We start from the raw sequence: 20,466 nt of genomic DNA on the forward strand, positions 1-20,466 counted from the left end.
CGAATAGCACCGATGGTTTCCTGACTCTCAAGCACGCAACGTTGTCATGGAAACGAAGTACCCACTGTTTCCCGGGCTTAAACACCAATCAACATTGATAATCAGTTTATTATTAATTATAAATTATTAAGACTATTAATCGAAATAAAAACTACCCTATCTCTCAAGTTGGAAACAATTACACATAAATGCCAATTTTCATCGAAATCGGTTGACTTGGTAAAGAGTTCACTGGACTTTTTAGAAATCAGATGTAGTTAGTAATTGTCTTCTTAATTTGAATAATTTATATCACTTTCAAATCCCGACCGACTTTGTTCTACCAGTGTATAGTTATTTACCTGTATATATCTAAAAATTGGTGGTCTGTATTTAATGAGTGATGAGGACTACACTAACAATGAAATAGTCGTTGCCATGGAGACGAATGAAGCATCAACAATGCTACAGCCGTTGCCGTGGTGATTTTCTGCCAACTCATACATACATCACATTAGAAAACTCTAAAATTATCAGATTAAGACCATTAATCGAAATAAAAACTATCCTATCTCTCAAGTTGGAAAAAATTACACATAAATGCCAATTTTCATCGAAATCGGTTAAGTGGTTTAGGAGTCCATTGAGGACAAACATTGTGACACGAGATTTATATATATATATATATATATATATATATATATATATATATATATATATATATATATATATATATATATATATATATATATAAATAATTGATCCTGACCTTAAGTTTCTTAAAACTGAGTTAGGTACTATCGCTCAAAAAATAATAAAAAATAAGTTTAAAAAATTTTCTGTGCATGTTGTTTGAATTCCCGATTTGTAAAAAAAAATATTGAACAATATGAAAACACGTTCCATTTCTGCTGATAATACTGTATAAACAAGTGAGAAAATCCAGCGTTTTCTGGATACAAAATAGAGAAGATCAACAACACAGTCATTCGTTGACAGTAGACAATCGGTTTTAGAGCTGAACACATTTTTCAGCAACTACCGTGTAACTGTACACTTTCGCGTTTGTAAACGTGTTTACTTAAAAATGTTCACCTGAAGTAGTTCCAGTGTCCCGTGTAACCGCGCCCTAAATAACCAAAAGATGGTGCAGCTAAAAACATTTGTCTTGAAGAGAGGCAAGAGAGCAATCAATTGTTTAGATCGTCTCGTGCACTAAAGTGTGTGATGCTGTGATCCATGGAGGAGGACGAATGGCGCGTTATACTGTGTTTGTTTACGTTTTATAGTTGTTAACGATTCTTGAAAGTGATAAAAATTAATCATAACGTACATTTATATTAAAGAACCCCTGCTCAAACACAGTAACTATCATGTAAAATTTTCCTGATAACTGTAAAAGAATGGTCGTTGTATTGAAAGGTACGATACGTTTTTAATGTTAAAGTGAAATATTTTTACATTGTTTACATTGGTGTTTTGAGCGGGAATTTAAAATCATACGTTGAACTGAAAGATACAATGGGTTTCTTTTATTTATGTGCGCAAACAAGGTTACCGTATAAACCCACGTACCACCCGCCCCCGGGTAAGACCCGCACCCTTATTTTTAGAATGCCATGGTGGGAAAAAATGTTTTTATTGCAAATCTGCATGGAAAAAAAATTTAATTTAGTCGTGATTTTTTTTCCTTTCAAACAGTAACAAATCGTAAAGAATTACCAAAAAAGTACTATGCTACTTAATACAGCCTCGGCATTTGTGTTAAAAGTGTACAGAAGGCAGGCAACTTCAATGTGGCAACATTGCGCGAGTAGAACGTGGCATCGATGCGCGCGATCGATAACAACATGTCGTATGTGCGCGTGACCTTGTCCAGCTCCCAGCTGTTCACAGTTACATTCTTCCGCGTCCATTATCGTGCGCTAGGCAATGACCACGTTCAAACAAATAAACGATAAAGCACGCGAGTCCTAGCGACGCATAATAAAAACTATTTTTATTACATGCATAAAAAAAAACCTTGTGCCTAAATGTGGCATATTCTACATAATAATTAAAAATATAAATTAGGTTAACACAAATTTGGCATTTATTTAGGCTTAAATAAAAGTGACGTCCAAATCACACAGACAATAAAATTAACAAAAGAATAACATGATGTCACAGCCGTCGGCCAAGAACGAACTTAAACTTCCTCACAGCTGTATGTAGTTGTAGAGTTTTTCCTCTATCTTCGGAAACTGTGCTACCGCACCATGGAACGCACGTCTATCGCCACTGGCCGAAAGCAGTTTGTCTTTACTTTTCCTCCAATCCCCCACACATGATTCGTCGACATCATATTTTCGCCCAGCGGCACTGTTACCGATTTCTTCCGCTTCACTGATTATTTTAAATTTTTCCACAACTGTGAAAGAACGCAACTTTTTATGATTCATTACAATAGTTGCAGCCAACACACGTGTAAAACCACTGGGTACTTTGCAAATGAGGATAGGACAGTGCGTGGGAGCGCGCGTTTGTAACCAGCGAAGCTGCAGCGTGACAATGCTGTGAGGAATGTGACCTTGACTGTCTGCCGCTTCCTTCCCCTCCTTTTCCCCTACTCCTCTTGTATATCGCAGCAACCTCCAGTCACGCCGGCGTTATTTCGTCACCGTGCAAAAATGGCCCAAGACCCATGTAACACCCGCACCCTACTTTTTCGAACCTGATTTTTTTTAAAAAGGTGCAGGTGGTACGTGGATTTATACGGTAGTTAACACGTAATTTTAAATATTTTTATAGTTAGGCCTAACCAAAAAAGTCTGAAAAGACATCATTAAACTCAAACTCGACTCATGAGTCGTGAACGGCCGTGCCGAGTCCGAGCACTAATTAAAAACTCGAACTCGACATTCGAGTACTCTCAGGTCTCTAGACAGCAGCACTTTCTCTCTGTTTCTCTCACTGACTCATGGAGGCTTGGATGGGTAGATGCTCTATGTTCTGTCCTTTGTTCAGTTTGCTGCCATCTTACAGGTAGTAAATGTAACCCCTAAAAAGTTATACTTCCACCTCTGCCTGCTGAAAAGTTTGATTTCTCTCTTGTATTTAGAAATTTTAAAATTAAGTACTTTACAGAGATTTTAAAACATGTAGATTTCAACAGTGTTGTGGCCAGTTGTATCATCTTCATTACATTTAATTTTTTAGTATTTTCGTAATGTGTTGGGAGTGGTCTGTACTGCTGGCTACGACGGCAACTGTGTAGCGCTTAGTGCATAGCTGCAGGCACATAAGCACAGCACATTGATAGCTCTTGTGGACTGTATTACACAACCAAAATGAAATCATTAAGTGGAGTTTAAAAAATAGTGTTTCCCTCAAATAACACAAACTATCACTACTATCAGATTATCTGGACTCTGTTGTACTGGTTTTCCTATCGATTTAACATTCATTTTTTTAGGAGTTATTGACACACCTATTTTCCGCTGTGGTTCTTTATTAAAGAGACAGTATGTTGACTTGCACCATAACTTTTGTTTTTTGTGTGATAACGTGGGTAGAGCACTGCACCTGGCCTGATATTGGCCGTAGCTCTGGCTGCAAACTGAGCATTTGTAGCGGAGTTTCATCTCTGTGTTTTGTTGTTTGTTTCTTTTAGTGCATGAAATATTTGAAGATATCTGTTTTATTATTGTTCTGTAGTTTTGTATAGTTTGGTGATTTTGTATGAGTGATTGATGTATTTTTATTTTTGGAAATTAAAGTGTTATACTTTTTTTTTAATAACATGTGCTTTGCTTAGGGCTGTCAACATCTCTCCTCCTAAATGTAGACATCTGTACGTTTTCCCAGCCTTGGACAAGTAGCAGTGCGGAAAGTGCTCAAAGCAACAGACAGTGTGTCTCGCAAAGCTTCTTTGAGGTGATGTGACCTTGCCAGGGGGGGGGATCAGAGAGGGGGTATAAAAAGGGTAGTAACAGGGTATTACTCTCCACTATAGTGACTTTGCCTCAGCCTGGAGGTACAACTGTCTTTTCCTGATAATTAGAGCTTTAACTGTAGTCCTTCTTCAATATAAGAGTAAAATTTTACTAATGCTGTAAGTAAGTAAGTAAGTTTTTTTTTTTTTTCCATTTAGCATTGTACTCCCTTTTTAAATAAAATAAGCATTCCAAAATGTTGGTTGTATTTGAGTTTGAGGAAAGCGGAGGAAAGTACCAGCATTGTTCTTGTCTTGCATGCTGTGAGAGGGGTGAAACGGGAAAGGGGGTGAGTTAGGATTTTCCTCTGGTTACAACTCGAGAATGAGTAGGGAAAATGTATTATGAAGTTTAGGATTTAGAGCTGTCAGTCCTCAGGTCAAAGAGTACCAGACAACTGGCTACCTGGGTGGACCTTCACAATTGAGCGGCATTCGGGAATAAAATAAGAGTTCACTACTCTAACTCATTGCCCACATGTGGCACTTACTGGTATGTACAATGAGCATCATCTGGTGCTAAGACCACATGGAAGCGACATTACAACGAAGAATTGAGGGTCTTCTATGCATCCTGGTTTCAGCAAGTACTTAGAGTTAGGCTAAGAGACTGTTCAATATTTTCATGGCATGGAGTACAATGTGTTATAAATGTAATTTAGATTTCAGGAAAGTGTTTAGCAACCATTTTAAATGATATCGTGGGGTGTGGTCTACAATTATGTAATTTACAAATCTTCTGTTTCAAAGAAAAATGCAAATAAATTTCCCCCCCCCCCCCCCCCCTTTCATAATTTTGAGAGAATGCAAAGAATATGTTGAATATGTCACCATTGTTTTACAGACATTTATGAATTTTAAGTTGTAACATGTTATGAGACTAGCCTATTGGAACTTGTATGCACATTAAACATATTTTGCCAATTTTGTAGTTACCTGGTTGTAGTACAGTGAAACCCCTTATTTACACTTTTCAGGGGAACAGAGTCAAAAAGTGTAAATACCAGGAAAGTGTAAATTGAGGGAAACATATTTTTAAAATGTAACATACCTGGTTTAATGCACTCCTTTTACTTCAGTAGTCAGAGACATCAAAAAAAGACACAGTGAACGAAATATCTTAAAAAATCCTTCATTAGGCCTATGTAAACCAAAATAAATTTACAACATATAACTTATAAAATTGTGTGAATACAACACTGAAGCAATGTGTGCCATGATAAAATGTTACCATAAAAAAGTTTTGTAGGCTTATGTGCAAAAACTTTCATGCCTAACTTAGGTCTATTTCTTTGTAAAATAATCAGAAATCTTGGTTTGCTTGCATCTTTGAGTGTTCATGCACATGATCTGCTTCTCTAAAGTATAAAAATTATCAAAAACACCATCACAGTTTTCACCAGCAGATACTCCAATGTAGTCTCGCAGAGTTTGAAGAGCAGCAAGAGCATCTTTACTCGTGGGTGTTGTCACTTCTTCATCATCATCATCTTCGTCAGTATCCTGTTGAGAAGTACTGACATGGCTTTCTACAATATCTTCTATACATTGCACTTCCGAAGTGATCACCTGACTGTCCACATCCACGTAATCTTGAAATATTTTCTCCTGCAACACCCTCTCATGTCCTTCAAAATCTTCAATGTCACTGTAATCTTCTTCACTGAGAGTGTAAGGCTTTTCTGGGAACACAAATCCAGCTTTTGCAAAGCAGTTTTGAATTGTTGATGTTTTCACTTCTTTCCAGGCTCTTGCACTAAAATGCAATGCAGTCAGCAGATTTATCTTCATCAAAGAAGGGTCTTTTCCAACATCAAGCATTGTTACTGCCCTTGAAACTAGGTATCTGCGGTACAAAAACTTGAATGCCTGAATGATACCCAAGTCAAGGGGCTGTAGCTCACTCGTGCAGTTTGCTGGGAAGAAGACAATATCAGTGTTGCGAAGCTGGATGGTTGCTTTGTGAGCAGAGCACTGATCTATGAAAAGAAGAACTTTCCTATTTTGCAAAGCCATTTTTGAATCAAATGCATGCAACTGGCTCTGAAACAAAGCATTGGTCATCCAGGCTTTGGTGTTTGCTTCGTAATTTGTTGGGAGTGACTTGATGTTTTTAAAACATCGAGGTTTCCTCACTTTGCCAATGACATAAAGGGGGAATTTTTCACTTCCATCTGCATTGGTAAGCAATAACACAGTAATCCGTTGCTTGCTGAGCTTACCTCCGTGACACGTTTCCCCTTTAAAACTAAAGGTTTTGTCTGGTAGAACATTGAAAAACAACCCTGTTTCGTCGGCATTGAAAACATTTTTCGGGTCGAACCCAGCAATTTTTTCCTGTAGCATTTCCTTTCAATGTTCCACAGTCTCCACATCCACACTTTTGCTTTCGCCACAAACCACCTTGTAAACAATATTGTGACGCTGCTTAAACCGATCAATCCATCCATTGGAAGCTGAGAAATCTTGAATTCCCAGCCTAGAGGCAATAACACGTGCTTTTTCTCTCAGTATTGTACCATTTATTGGTAAATTTGCGGCACGTGTACCAGAAAACCACTCAAGAAGAATATCTTCCAGCTGTTTGAATTTCGAGTCCTTCACATATTTACGTTTTTTAGCACTTGGCCCACATTGCGCGGCATTTGCAGTGATGGTTTCTCGGCTTTTGATGATGGTGTTAAGAGTACTCACAGGGATTGAAAGTTCTTTCGCAAGGTCCACACGTGATCCAACATATTCGTCGAATTTGGCAATTATTTTGATTTTATCGGCAACGGTAATAGTTTTTCTGTTGTTTCACTTTCTCCATTTTCTCACAGATATTAATAACGACAAAGAGTTAAAGATGTGTCAAATACATTTACCGCTAAAGCCAATGATACTACCAGCGCTCGTAGCGGAAAGCTGTGGAAATAGAAGTACTGTGAATAGTGCAAGGTTACTTTCAATGTTCACGACGCGAACGCATTCACATACGCAGCTTTTGATGTATCTTTCTTCTATGGCAGCCATGTTTTGGTGTTTGTAAACACTGAACGAGACGTTAATAACGGGAATGAAGCAACTTTTCCGACGTAACAAGCGTGAAAACGACATATACCGCCTTATGGAAAATAAATTGGGCCAAAAACAAAGGAGATAAATAACGGGAAAACGTAAATACCGTTAACGTAAATACGGGGTTTCACTGTACCTACACCATGAATGATGTACTTTTCATATTTAGTTGACTGCTGAAACCCAGGTACATACATTGTATCAGTGTATCATGTTGGTTATCAGCACTGTGTGCTATCTCAAATGTAAATCAGGTAAGTATGTAAGTCACCACATTCTTGTATTGAAAGTAACTTTTTGTTTCTGGCTGATACTGAATTTCATGTTAATTAATTTTCTTATGAAATAATTTTCTAGCTGTTACGGCCAGTGGCGTAGCCAGGATTTGTGTATGGGGGGTGTTAAGAAGCTGCCCCCCCCCCCCCCACCCGCCGTATTAAAGCGGGGGGTCCGGGGGTCCTCCCCCGGAAAAATTTGGATTGTAAGGTGTAAAATAGTGCTATTTTAGCAGTTTTCGGTTCTTAAATTTAAATATTGTAATGGTAAAAATTTTATTAATTTTAATATGAACTTTGTTTGAGTGATGAATAGGAAATTAATTAAAGATTTGGTGCTAAGGGGGGGGTTTGAACCCCTAAAACCCCCCCCTGGCTACGCCCCTGGTTACGGCCAATTTCACCATCAACGCTAAAGATTTTAAGCTGTGCTTAGTAACACTTTAGTGAAGTTTACATCAAGGATAGTGTTTATGTTCCACCTCTACCACAGCACCTTGACGAATTGAGACACCGCATCGTAGCAGCTGCTCTTACCATCACTCCTGATATTCTGGGTCGGGTATGGGCAGAATTGGACTATCGATTAGATGTGTGTCGTGTGACGCAAGGTGGACACATAGAACATTTATAACTAGTGAAGAAGAAAAAACTTCGAGAGTTTTTCTTTCACGTGGTATATAATTTGTTACATAATTCTTAACCATTTCACTGTTACCTATTTTTTGAAATGTTTCACGGACTTTATAATTATCCTGTATAATTAAAAACTTGATTTGACAATTCAACCTAAGCAGGAAATCTTAATGGCAATTAAAAGATAGAATTATAGTTCACATAGTTTTGTTTTAATTGCATCTAAATTTTCTACACATATTTAAAGTATTTAAACACATCACAAAGACATTCTCATATATTTCTTAAGCAAGGTTTACAGTTTTGTCCAATACAAATAACTTTACCTAAACATAACATTTATGTTTTAAATATTTTTATTTGTAAAATGATAAAAAGTTGCTAAAAAATTAAATATGTAAATATAATCACAAATGTTTGAACAAAATAGTATTGGCTTCCATTATTTTTATTTTAGAATTAAAAAATTTTTCAAAAAAACGTTAATAATTGAGGCGCCCAAATGCATTTTCTTAAGGTCTTCATTTTACTCGTTAAAAATTGTCAAAAAATTAATATATATGAGTAAAATTTAGTTTATATGAACATAAATAATTGCAAATAATGTTTTGAATGGTTAAGAAATTAAAATAATTATTTTGTTTCTGAACTATATTCATTTACAAACATAACTAGATTTGACACAAAAATGAACGAAAAAAGAATTGCCACCACCTTGTAAATATTTTTATTATGAACATTAATAAAGTTAATCTCAGTGTAACTACACAAGATTAGTGCATACAAGAAAAATCTGGTGAATTTTAAACCTTTAAGCAAAGCTTAAAAATGGGGTAACTTTAAGCGAAGCTTAATTCCTTAAGATTAAGCTAGCTCGTCACACTTCAGTCTTCCCAGCTAGCTCAAATATTCCGTCTGGAGTGGACATTCATGTTCACATGTTCCATGAACCTTGCAGAAATGCATTGGGCGATGAAAAAAATGTAAGTTCCAAAAGAAACGTTACTGTCGACGATTGGTTGTTAAAATAATGTCTCTTGCACACAAACTGATATTAACTGTTGTTTATTAATACTTCACCAAAACTCTCCAGTAATCATGGCCACCATTTTCAGACCATGAGAACGAGTACATGTCGAATTTACAAGCGAGTCACACATGACCTCTTCACTGACTCAAAACAAGCAAGTAGACTGTTCAAAGGTATCTAAGAATGAATATTAAAAGAAAGTACGCTATTACACCTTGTGGTTGCACACTAACTCACGGTACAAGCCGAATCACTCACGTCCTCGGAACAAAGACAAAATTTACTCCAACCTTGTGGGCTAATACCTACGACTGTGGTCACAAAATTCTAAATAAAAGTTAAATGATGAAAAAATTTTTGATTACATAACATAGTATAGCCTGTATAACAGGTGCGAAATTCACTCTTCAAATCATTAATTTGTTATTTTTGAGCCACTACCCGACATGTGACCAGGTGGTACCTCGCAGTCGCGGACTAGGAGGCTACGGGCATCTGCGTGCCACCCGAAGGATGCCACAAACTTCCTATCCCTCACATTGAGGCTTTTCCGGCAAAAATTACTACAAGAAAATTATCACAGTCTGGTGTCAAAATTTTTAACCAATCCAAAAAATACCCTGGCAACAGCACTTTGACTAACTCCAGAGTCCTTTCTCTGTGTCTCTCTAATTACTATGCACCGGGCAAACTATTGCACCTACTAGTTCAAACAAAGTACCATGGCAAAAAAAGCAAAAGAATTTTACATTAACGTAAATACACAAACAGGTAAAAACCATGGCTAGAGTCCTATTCCCCATAAAGCAAACAAATTGTCGGAACAACTTAAAAAGCTTGAAACAATGTAAATTATTATCATAAAACATATGGCAAATACACAAATATTTCTGAACAAGTATTAAAAAGCTGCTATTTAAATGATACTGAACAAGCTAACCATAGTACTGAACTAAATGAGACTACATAATTAGAGATGGTGATTTATAGCCTTTAAAATAATAACATTTAGCATTTTGAATTTGAAATTTAGCATTTTGTAGCATTTTTAAAAACAAGATTTAGCCAATTCTCTCATTTTACATTACTGAAGAAAAGTATATTTTTAAAAAGCATTAAATAATAAATAATACACATATTAATTATTAACCACAGAAATAAAGATCTAGCACAATTACAAAGATAGCCTATCTTGGCAGGTTTCCAAACAACTTTTTAGCACTTAGTGCAATAAATTGAATACTTAAAATTACAATAAATATTTTTTTTGGCTGTGTTCATGGCCATAGTTGATGTAGAGTGCACAAATAATGTTATTGAAACTCGTTTTTCAATTATTATTATTTTTTTTTTTTTTCGTTTTTTTTTTTAATTTTCGCCTTCTTTTGGTTTTCGATCATGCCAGAAACTGTTGCTTGCCGTTTTACTGACTTTCGTTCTTCATCCGATTTCTCGGTGAATCTCTTTTTTGCAGCCTGATGTCCCTCAGATTTAATGTGCTTTTCAAGTACATCTTTTTTTTTTCCACTCCAGACGGCGATTACATAAATTGCTCATTAAAATATTCGTATCACTTTCGTAGAACTGTTCACTTTTGTATTCATTATTGCGATCGCGAATGGAAATTACGTTTCATCCCATTTTTACCACGAGAAATAAAAGTATACAACACATTCACGAGTATGCACGTAATTGTAAACACACCACCTTCCACAGACTACACAAGAACGCGGCTTTCACTTGAAACACAGCCAGAAAATGGGACTTACAATTGTTAGCGCGGCGAAGCAGAGATGTCGAAATATGGTGGCCTAAAAACTTGTACTCTGCAAGATGGACACTCTTCCAGCTAGTTGTTCTTTGCTTTGTTTACAATCGCGAGGCACGGATCACGGATGGCCATTCTTCATTCAATATTATTTACGAACAATAGTTGTTGTGAATGACGTGACAGTAAGATACTTGTGCTGAATACGCTACAAAATGATGGTTTCTTTTGATACTCAACTGAAACTAAATACAATTGGTAAATAAATTGAGAAGAGTGAAGACGAATCTACGTTTTTTTACCTTGATTTCGCATTTATCTCGGAATAGTCTAGATTTTGCATTTTATAACGGAAAAAATATAATTTAGCATATTTTTGCATCTATTTCGCAGAAACGAAAAATCACCATCCCTATACATAATGAATTGTTTAATAACTATGTATCAAGCAGGAAGGCTAGTTAGTAGTAACCTGGGCTACTACAAGTTGCTGTAATATTGGCTCTAATTGAAGTAAATAGCCAAGCCAATGAAATAAGTGACACATGACTTTTGAACAATAAATATATTTAAAATAAATAACGGCTTAATAGAATTTGTGTTTACAAAACTGTCTCCTAAGTGATTATGGAATATGTGTAAGTTGTTGGCAAGAAACAAAACCAACTTAACTTACTTGTTCGTTGGGAACTGAACTAACATTTTGCAAATAATAGATTGGCTTAAAATTGGTTTCTGGTATGAACTTTTCAATAATGCTTCTTTTGTTTTGTTTTTTTTCTCATGGAAATCTATGGGAATTTTTTTTTACTTGTTCGTCAATAGTAATTAATTTTGTAAAATGAATATTCAATAGACGTGAAGGCAAAAACTTAAAGGTTGCTGCTTGTAAATACACGTATAGGTCAACTATCTCTGAACTGATGTTGAGAACTGACACCCAGATAGTGACTCATTGTTAAACAACAACCTATTAACACTGTCCTTGTTTCATTGTGCTCTGTTGCCAGATATATGCAAAGAGCACAAAAGTTTTTGACACATCCTTATAATTTTTTGATAAAAATTTTTAAATTGGAATTTAAAAAAATGAAAATTTTTAAGAAGAAAATTTGGAATGGAAATTTTTGAAATACATTTTCTTGTTGTATTTCATTCTGAGCATCAGGATTCTAAGGAAATTTCACAGAAAGACGCTATCTTTATTTCAACAATAATTTTTTTAATGTTTTAATATTAAAAATTTTTGTTGTTTGACCATATGAAATTATTAATTAATGGAATGCCTTGTTAGTAATAGTGTTCGACTGCTAAAAATAGTTTTTCCTATGAATAATAATTGGTGTTTAGAAGTTATATTAGTATTTTCTTTCATAATGTACCTAGACACAATATACCTTATCAAAATGTACTATTGTAAGGTTTTGAAACATCAACAAATAGGTAAAATTTAAAAAATACACTAAAACTTTTTATGATTATAAATAGTACACAAAATAAGAATTTAAAGTTAACAAGTTAAGTAGTATAAATCTGGCAACTGTGGGTGCCATTTGCTCTGTACTGCAATCTAAGAGTGAGACAGACTATTGAAAAACACGGCATGTACTCCGAAATGTGTTCCCCCTCTATTTGCCGGAAGTGCCTGCAAGTAATTATCCGCTAAATGCCTGTCTTTATGATGTTTTGACACTTGTGTTATTGATGTGTAGTTGCAGGCCTCCCTTCTTCACTGCATTTCATGATCATGTTCCAAAACATTGTTTTATTTCTGTTGTGTAATTTACATGTATTGTGTAGAGTGGTAATCTTCAGATAGTCCAGGACTCATGTTGTGTCTTGGAGGGTGTTTTCATATTGCAAGCATTGGGGGGGGGGAGAAAATTCTCTGAGAGTATGTTTATGTATCAAAGATCTCTGTAAAATGGACGTAATATGCTAAATAATGTTTGGTGGAGGCCTTGCGATATTATCCATTATGCATGGAAATAACTACTGTTAATTTAAATCAATATTTTGGTCATACTCCATTGCTAGATTGTGTTGCTTGTCATAGAGAAAACCCGAAGAACTTATTCTTACTTTGTTCCTCAGGATTTCTCTATGACATAATGTGAAAACTAGCAATGGCATATGTTCAAAATAATTACATAAATAAAACTTACCCTTTGCAAGAATGATTCAAGGGACATAATTACTGGTAATATTTGCATAACTATTTTTTTTCATGTTATTTACATTTTAGTGAAATCTTGGATTTTAATTGTTTAGAAATTGTAAATTTCAGTACAAATCCTGATAAAATATTTTATAAATTTATTATCTACCTACTTCTTGCACAGTTATAGTTTTGGTAAATTAGTAGCAATATTGATTAAGAATGACTGAAAAGAAGTTATTACTTAAGTTATGTAGCCTGAAGGCATATTTATCTTTGTGGGTACAAAATATAAACACATCCAGAACAATCCTATACAAATGTTATAGTATGCGAGATTATTTTCCTCCATCACATGCATTCGACGCAGGGTTACGAAGGGTTACATGGTCATTGTGATCCTCCCTGACGTCACTCTAGGGCAGTGCTCTGGCTCACGAGGCCATGACTCGTAACTTTGGCCACAGACACCCTCGTCGGCTGCAGGCCTGACAACCACAGTCTTACGAGCGAGTAAACCCCACGCTGCCACCTCGGGATGGTTGTGAAGCGAAGAGCATTGAAAGGGGCTTTGAGGTAGAAAGAACAGAAATACCAGGATAGTTAATAGATGTGCAGGAGAAGAATACAAGAGTAACTAGTGACTGAAGTGAGCATCAAAGCCATTCCGAGGAGAATCCTTGAGCAAAGAAAAAGTGGTTTTGACGTGAGTGCGACCATCAAAGACGAGGAAAGCAAGGAGAAGGAAGATGGGTACAGCTAGGTAATGAAGTCAACAAAGGATAGAAGAATAAACAGAAGCTGAGACAAGCAACTGAAATGTTTAGGCCAGCTTAGTTTGACTGTTTTTGTATAGAACAGAGGATACTTAATAAAATATTACTTTTGAAATGGAAAGAGTATTCTAGTAGTATAGGTTGCTATGCAAAGTTCTCATGACTCTTAGATGCATTCCTTGCAGGAGGGACACCTGTTCTTGGTGTTCATTCAGATTTGTGCAGTTGAATCTCACATCTGCAATGCTAGCTCATTCACCTGTGTTTGTTCTTGATCGATAGCTAGTCGAAATTACCACTTGGTTGGGGTTAGCTTCGTTAACTGCCTTATTGGACTTGGTGACATAGACTTACACTTTCAAGGGGGCCAGAGCATTGTGTACAATTAAAAAAAAAAAAACTTCATTGAAGATCAAATAAAAGGCTCCACAACAGTAGAAAATTATAATTTGATACTCTCTAGTGTATCACCAATGTGCTGAGTGCTTAAAAGGTAGTTTGCTTTAGACAGAGCATTTGCTGGTAGCTGCCGAGCCCTCAGGCATTAACAATAAATTGTCTGCTTTTAACTTATTTGCTGTGTCAAAGGTTGATTGAAAACTAAGCAAATAAAAAATATTACACATGTAATAATTATTGCTAATGATACTATTTAAAAAACTGAAATATTTAAACATTTTCAATAAAATATATTACATAAGAGCATTTAATAAACATAAAAATACAAAAAAAAATGTGCATGACAGAAGTGAACCTTCTTGCTTCTTATGTGTGGAAACTGGATAGGGATAAGTTATTAGTATTTATTTTTTTATTGAACAAGAGATCAAATAGTAAGAATGTGGGTATAATCTGTAACGCCCCTCGTGCCTCAAAATTAAATTATTTTAAATTAATTAAAAAGAGCCTTGAAAACTTGCTGGGTAAGAATAATAAGAAAAATAAAGTTATTGCCCAGAGGTGGCACGAGGTGGAGAACAAGACAATTTGGAACTCCCTGACACAAGCAACTTGGGAGCTGGTGGATCGTTTAAGGGAAGAAGGTATATCATAAATAAATTAACACTACACAAGTAGCTTGGTCTATAGGTTCCCTGTTTTATTTAAAAATGTAAATAATTAATTCAGTGGTTCTTTTGATTTGGCATTTGTAAGTTTCCCATTTAATGATATTAACAATATATTTAAGTTTTTCGAGAATGGGCCGGCCCGATATTATTAAAACAACACATACTCAACTTAAACAACAAACAATTACATAAACAAAAATTTATGAGTATCACACCAAAATTTAATTCGTCCAATGATTACATTGATAATTAGTTTTATTCATTCTACATGTTCTTGAGGAAAGCAATGTTCGCTGGTAGTCTATTCATTCGATTAATGTAGTTCGTAGCTAGAAAGGGGGGGATGTTGATTTTACATTACCACCCGGGTCTTCAAAAGATAACGTCGGGTCGCGGAAACATCTCTTCTAACGTGACCCGCAGTGGAGGTGCAGGACCACGAGCTGGGAGCAATTTGTCTCTCCAGCACTTCGACCCTGTCTGAAGCCTAAGTGAAATTCAAAACAAATTAGACCTGCTTCCACACAGTCATACACTGTCGGCGCAAAAGGCCAACAAACGGGAATGTGGGGGGAAAGGCCAGATTACTTACCAAACAGGGTGTAGAGTTCGGAGCTCACTAGGTGTCTCGCGCCGACATCAGGATGCCGCGGACCGAGAAGTCGCGGATGCGCGAACGAAACCTAAAATTTAGGGAAATAAAAAAAATTCTTAAACTTTCAATAGAAACATAACTTGAACTAAATTCTACTACTGACCGGCTACTGTACAAATGGGTTCACATCCCTTAGAGCAACTGACTACATCTCTTCTGCACACGAATTCGCAATTCCCGTGAAAAGCCTCCTAGCGCAGAGGACGCCGAGAAGACGTGGTCAGTAGCCGCGATCAGAGGACTGAGTGCCGCAATGGTGGACCAAGCTCCTAATTAAATTGGGCGGTGAGGCCCTAGGTCAAAGGAGGGGGAAGGTTTGGTTCTAGGCCGAAAATTTCCGAAGGTGCCCGAGTGGTTGTACGCACGACTTCAGTAGTTTTTCGCCAAAGAGCGACTGCTGCGGTCTCTACGGGCAGGTACAGGAAGCAACAAACAATCGACTTCTACAGGTCACGAGGAAGAAACATAGGGCCATAAGGCGTAGCGGCGCTGCACTCTGGTGGCGTAAAGGGGAACTAACGGAGGTGGTGAACTGACTCGCCGCCAGTTGTCACGAGCGTAGTCTCAGTTCGCTGGCCACCATGGGCGAAGTTGCTTTTTTCTGCCGCTAGGTGTCGCGGAGGTCTCTTTAGAGCCAGGGAGAAGGTCCTTGAAATAGGCCATCGTCCCGTCAGGTCACTGCTCCTAGCTTTATTTCTCAGAACTAATGTGAGGTGGAGAGAGAGGAAGGGGGGGGACAGAAAACGCCACTCCGCTGGGAACACAGCTCCACCATACGTGACAAGACTTACTACTCTCAGCAGGTCTCTGAGAAGTAGCAGCTTGCAGCCCAGAAGCTGCTCTATGCAGTTTTGGTCATGAAGAGAAATAATATTACAAACTCGGGACGTGACTGCAGGCGAGAGAAATTTTAAGTTGGTTGCCAGCCAAGTATTAGATCTGCAAAATATCAGATACGTCTCTGGGAAAGGTGCTTCAGACTACTGGCACAAAGTTTATACACGAGGTGTACACCGGCCTAACAAAAAGTAAATCGCCCCCTTGTAACTAAATAAAATTAGAAAAATAAAATTTCCAAAATTAATTTAAAATTATACTTTATAGTAAAAATTTAAAAAGGAGTCAAAATGCCTAATTTCCGGCACATCTCAAATGAAAAAATTCAAAGTTAAATTTTCCAATAGCTCTATTTTAAAAGAAATTAGTTATTTAATTTGACAAAAACATGAATCAATCATGGTAATTAGTTTCTCATTTTTTTTATGAATCATTATCCACAGAATTATCAATGTCTATCATAGTGACAATTGGCTTATGATAGCAAAAATATGACTCAATCATTCAGAATTAAATACGTTCTAAGTTGGTAGTTGGGGTATGAATTTAATTGAAAAAATCAATACGTAACTCTCTTCCACATGAATTAATAAATTGTAGTTAGTTTAAATAAAATAAAAGAAATATGGTAGCGTCAATCGTTAGCTGTTATGAAAACTGAGGAGTAGACAAACACAAGCACCGTTGTGAGAATACCGAAGCATCTCTGCTGCATTATTTCTACCTCTCCCCTGCCGTCTCTCCTACCGACCGTTACAACTAGCATTCAGCATGTGCTATGCCCCCCTCTCTCTCTCGTCTTCCCATTCATCCACTAGTGCATGCATTGAGCGGTGTTGCCGCTGACACACTATCCTCCTCTACCGGTTTCCTCACCATGTACCTAATTAATTCCCTCATGTGAACGGAGTTTTCATAATGCTCGAAAATTGTAGCCCCCTCAGCAAAGAAGTTTCACTCCAAAAATATAACTTGCATTTAGTTGCTATTAGACTATTTGAAATCAAGATTAATGCTAATGTCTTAGAAATTTCTATTTTTGTATATACCTGACATATTTAGTTGGCAGAAGCACAGAGTAGTGTTTATCTACGTTAGTATCACATCAGCAGTTACTACTAATCTTGTTTTAGATTTGTCCTTTGATGTCCTCTAATGTCGCATCCGTTGCAAGCAAGTGTATTCATTGGCTTTCAGTTTGGTTGGATAAATATTTTTATTGATCATTGTGTTTTACAATTTTGGGTCCAGTAGCAAAAACATCTTGATACATTTTCACAACATAAAGTATTACATAGTTCCAAACTGCATGGTTTCTTCAAATGTAAATGAATTAATATTGTTTTTATTTCAGTCTGAGACAGTTACCTATGTCCAAATAAAGATTTTGTAAGATATGGAGGGAAAATTAGTGCAAAATATCCTTTACTGAAATTAATTATGTACAATGGTTATTAAGAAAAACAGACACTCATGATGTGTAAAAAAAATATTCCACTGAATTTTGTTGCACTGAATTTGGAATCTGTTACACCCAGAATATATAAATGTATACAGTGATTATCAGGCAAAGTTAATAGTAGATGACATTTTTATACTGATGTACTACACCTAATTACATTGCACTTTATTATGATTATGCGACACTAATTCACTGATGCACTATCACTGGTGTGTGCTGTGTGCCGTGTGGAGTTAAAGGTTTAGGGAACAGTGGCACTAGGAGGGGTAGTTGGAAGAATGCCCTGCATGAAGGAAGTGATATAACAAAAGAAGATGTCAGTCTAAGAGAGCAGAGATAAAGCGAGGGAGATAAGTGTGAATGGAGTGATTGAGAAAAGGAACCCAAGGAAGAAGGTGCAGATGTAATAGCCAGTTGTACAATTCAAAGAATGTGCTACAGGGGTGTGCAAGAACTAAGGAGAAGTACTGTTGGCCGGTTGTCTGGTGGGTCACAAGATTACGGAGGTTCGAAAGGTTGTGCGGAAGGCGGAGAACCATTGGGAGGACAGGGTGAGGGGTGTGAAGGAGGTTCCTGGGATCCAGGAGCTGATACCAGAGACATCTGGGGAGTTTGCTATTCCTGGAGGAGTAGTTGGGGTTATGGCCATCCAGAGACAATAGAGGCGAAAGATGGCAGTGGCACTTGGAACTGTTTACCAATTTTATTGGTCTATAGTTTGTGAAGACTTACACTACTCAAGAGTGGAAAAACAGCTTCCCAAGTGTTTATGAATGTTTCAGTCATGTCGAGTGCACATGCCAAGAAGCAAGTGTAATGCAAGAGTCTGTGTACTTACAATGCTATCAGAACAAAAATACCAAACAATACAATAGTAGTCAGAATAATAAATCATATTTTTAACATATTTGTGTACATTTTATTTTTAAATAAATATATAAAACAAAAACATTGCAATTATTTATTGTTTGAATGAAAAAGTATTTTTTCACTGACATAATTTTTTTGATTCAATTTTACAGTGAAAATTATTCTTGAAAGCTAGAAGTTTTTATTTCAGGAATAGTGCAAACATGGTGAACTATGACAATTCCTGGCAATATTATTTTATTGAAACTATAGCAAAATGGTAATAGTAGTCATATGTTTTTGTACAGTAAGTTTCCTTTCTCTCATATAATATGATGGGTCTTCAGTTATCTCTTTTGTAAGGCTTCTGTTAAATACCATTTTATTGCATCATTTATTATTAGATAACCATTGCTCTTATTCTTAATGTTTGTACTAATTTGTAAGCACAAGCTGTAGTAAGGCATTCTTTAATTCATATTTGAAAATAATGGAAAGTATCAATAAAGATAAATTTTTTTTCTGTGTCTTACAGTAGATCAAAAGAAATTAACTAAACATTTTTTTAAATACTAATTAAACTATAAATAACAAAATAAAAGTTTTACCATAACACAAGTATTGTTACATAGCAATGGCTGTGATCTGTGAGACCCGCCAGGGAAGCGGTCCAGGACCGAGTGTGAGCACAGTTGTTGTTGCCAGGTGGGCCCGGCGACACCGCGCGGACGTCTCACGGTGAAATCGCCCGCAGGTCGGCCGCCGCTGCGAGGCCCCGAGCTGAAGGACTCTGACAGGAAAGAGAGCGTGACCCTGGGGCCACGTGCCCGGGCCGTGCCGTGCCGCCCGCCCTCCAGGAAGCCGCGCCGGGCCGCGGAGGCTCGCGACCAGGGTCCCAAGCGCATGAAGATCTCGTGCCTCAAGCCGGAGAACACGCCAGGCCCGCCCGCCAAGAGCCAAGAGCTGGTGGTGCGTCTGGAGGAGATCCTGTCGCTTCCCGAGAAGCTGGGAGCGTTCCTGGGGCCCGCGCGCAACACCGCGGTCGGCAAGAAGAAGCTGGTGCTGCAGGCGATCGCGGGCAGCTCCCGCGCCGACCCGGCCGTGCCCGGGCAGGAGCCGGCCAAGACTCTGCAGAAGAGGAGCGGCGACGGCAAGAAGCGTGCCAAGGCGGTTCTGCGCAGCCTCGCCACGACCATGGGCAAACTGCGAGCCGCCGACCCGTGCCAGGGTCTCTTCGTCGAGAAGAAACGCAAGAAGTGCAAGGCCAAACATGCCAAGCATTTGTAGCATTCTCATTCTCACACTTCGTACCAAAAAATTTCAGGCTGTGATTTACCCGTTCCAAAACAAGTTTCATTGTAAATAAAAAATGTTTATTTCCAGATGAGAACAAATATTTTTGTCTCATTTGTTTTGTTGTAATTTATTTTTAAAATTATGAGTTAATATTTACGTGTTCATTAGATTACTGAAGCCGCTGATCAAATTTTAAGGTTTTTTTGTTCCCTTTTATACTTGTTTTATACAGCATGTTCATTTATTTATTTTTCAAAGGTTATCTTTGTGGTTGTTAATCTGTCTGTAATATTGTATATTACTGTATATATACGTATTCTTTGCTGGAAAATAAAATATGCACTGGAATAGTTTCAGAAAAATATTAAGAATGTTTTAATTTATTTTCTTCTAGAGTGTTCGCTTATAGAGCGTAGTTGAGGACACTTGTGTTGGCCCTGCCACATCCGCGCAGTCGCATCTGCCTGATCACAGGACCGTGATGTCCTACCTTGCTGTTTGATACATTTTCTGTGAGTTTCAAATTTACTTGTCTGATTCATCTGGTTCAATTTATTATTCATTGAGGGCATCAGGTTAAATTGGTATAGATATTTGTCTTGGCTTTACTTGAGAGCTTTTTACATGCTTTATATTAGCTTC

General features: G+C 37.1%; 1 protein-coding gene across 2 annotated transcripts in view; it reads left to right on the top strand.

Annotated features, from left to right (window-relative positions):
- LOC134542884 (cytosolic carboxypeptidase-like protein 5) overlaps window positions 1–20,186 on the top strand; it is a 67,094-nt gene extending 46,908 nt beyond the window's left edge. For both annotated transcript variants that reach the window (XM_063387469.1, XM_063387468.1), the window contains exon 11: window positions 19,234–20,186. In XM_063387469.1, coding sequence (XP_063243539.1) covers window positions 19,234–19,815 — 582 coding nt within the window. In that variant the 3' untranslated portion in view covers window positions 19,816–20,186. The remainder of the gene's footprint in view (window positions 1–19,233) is intronic.
- Window positions 20,187–20,466: the final 280 nt, after the last annotated feature.

This window comes from Bacillus rossius, assembly GCF_032445375.1.
Source record: "Bacillus rossius redtenbacheri isolate Brsri chromosome 9 unlocalized genomic scaffold, Brsri_v3 Brsri_v3_scf9_2, whole genome shotgun sequence".
Classification (NCBI taxonomy): Eukaryota; Metazoa; Arthropoda; class Insecta; order Phasmatodea; family Bacillidae; genus Bacillus; species Bacillus rossius.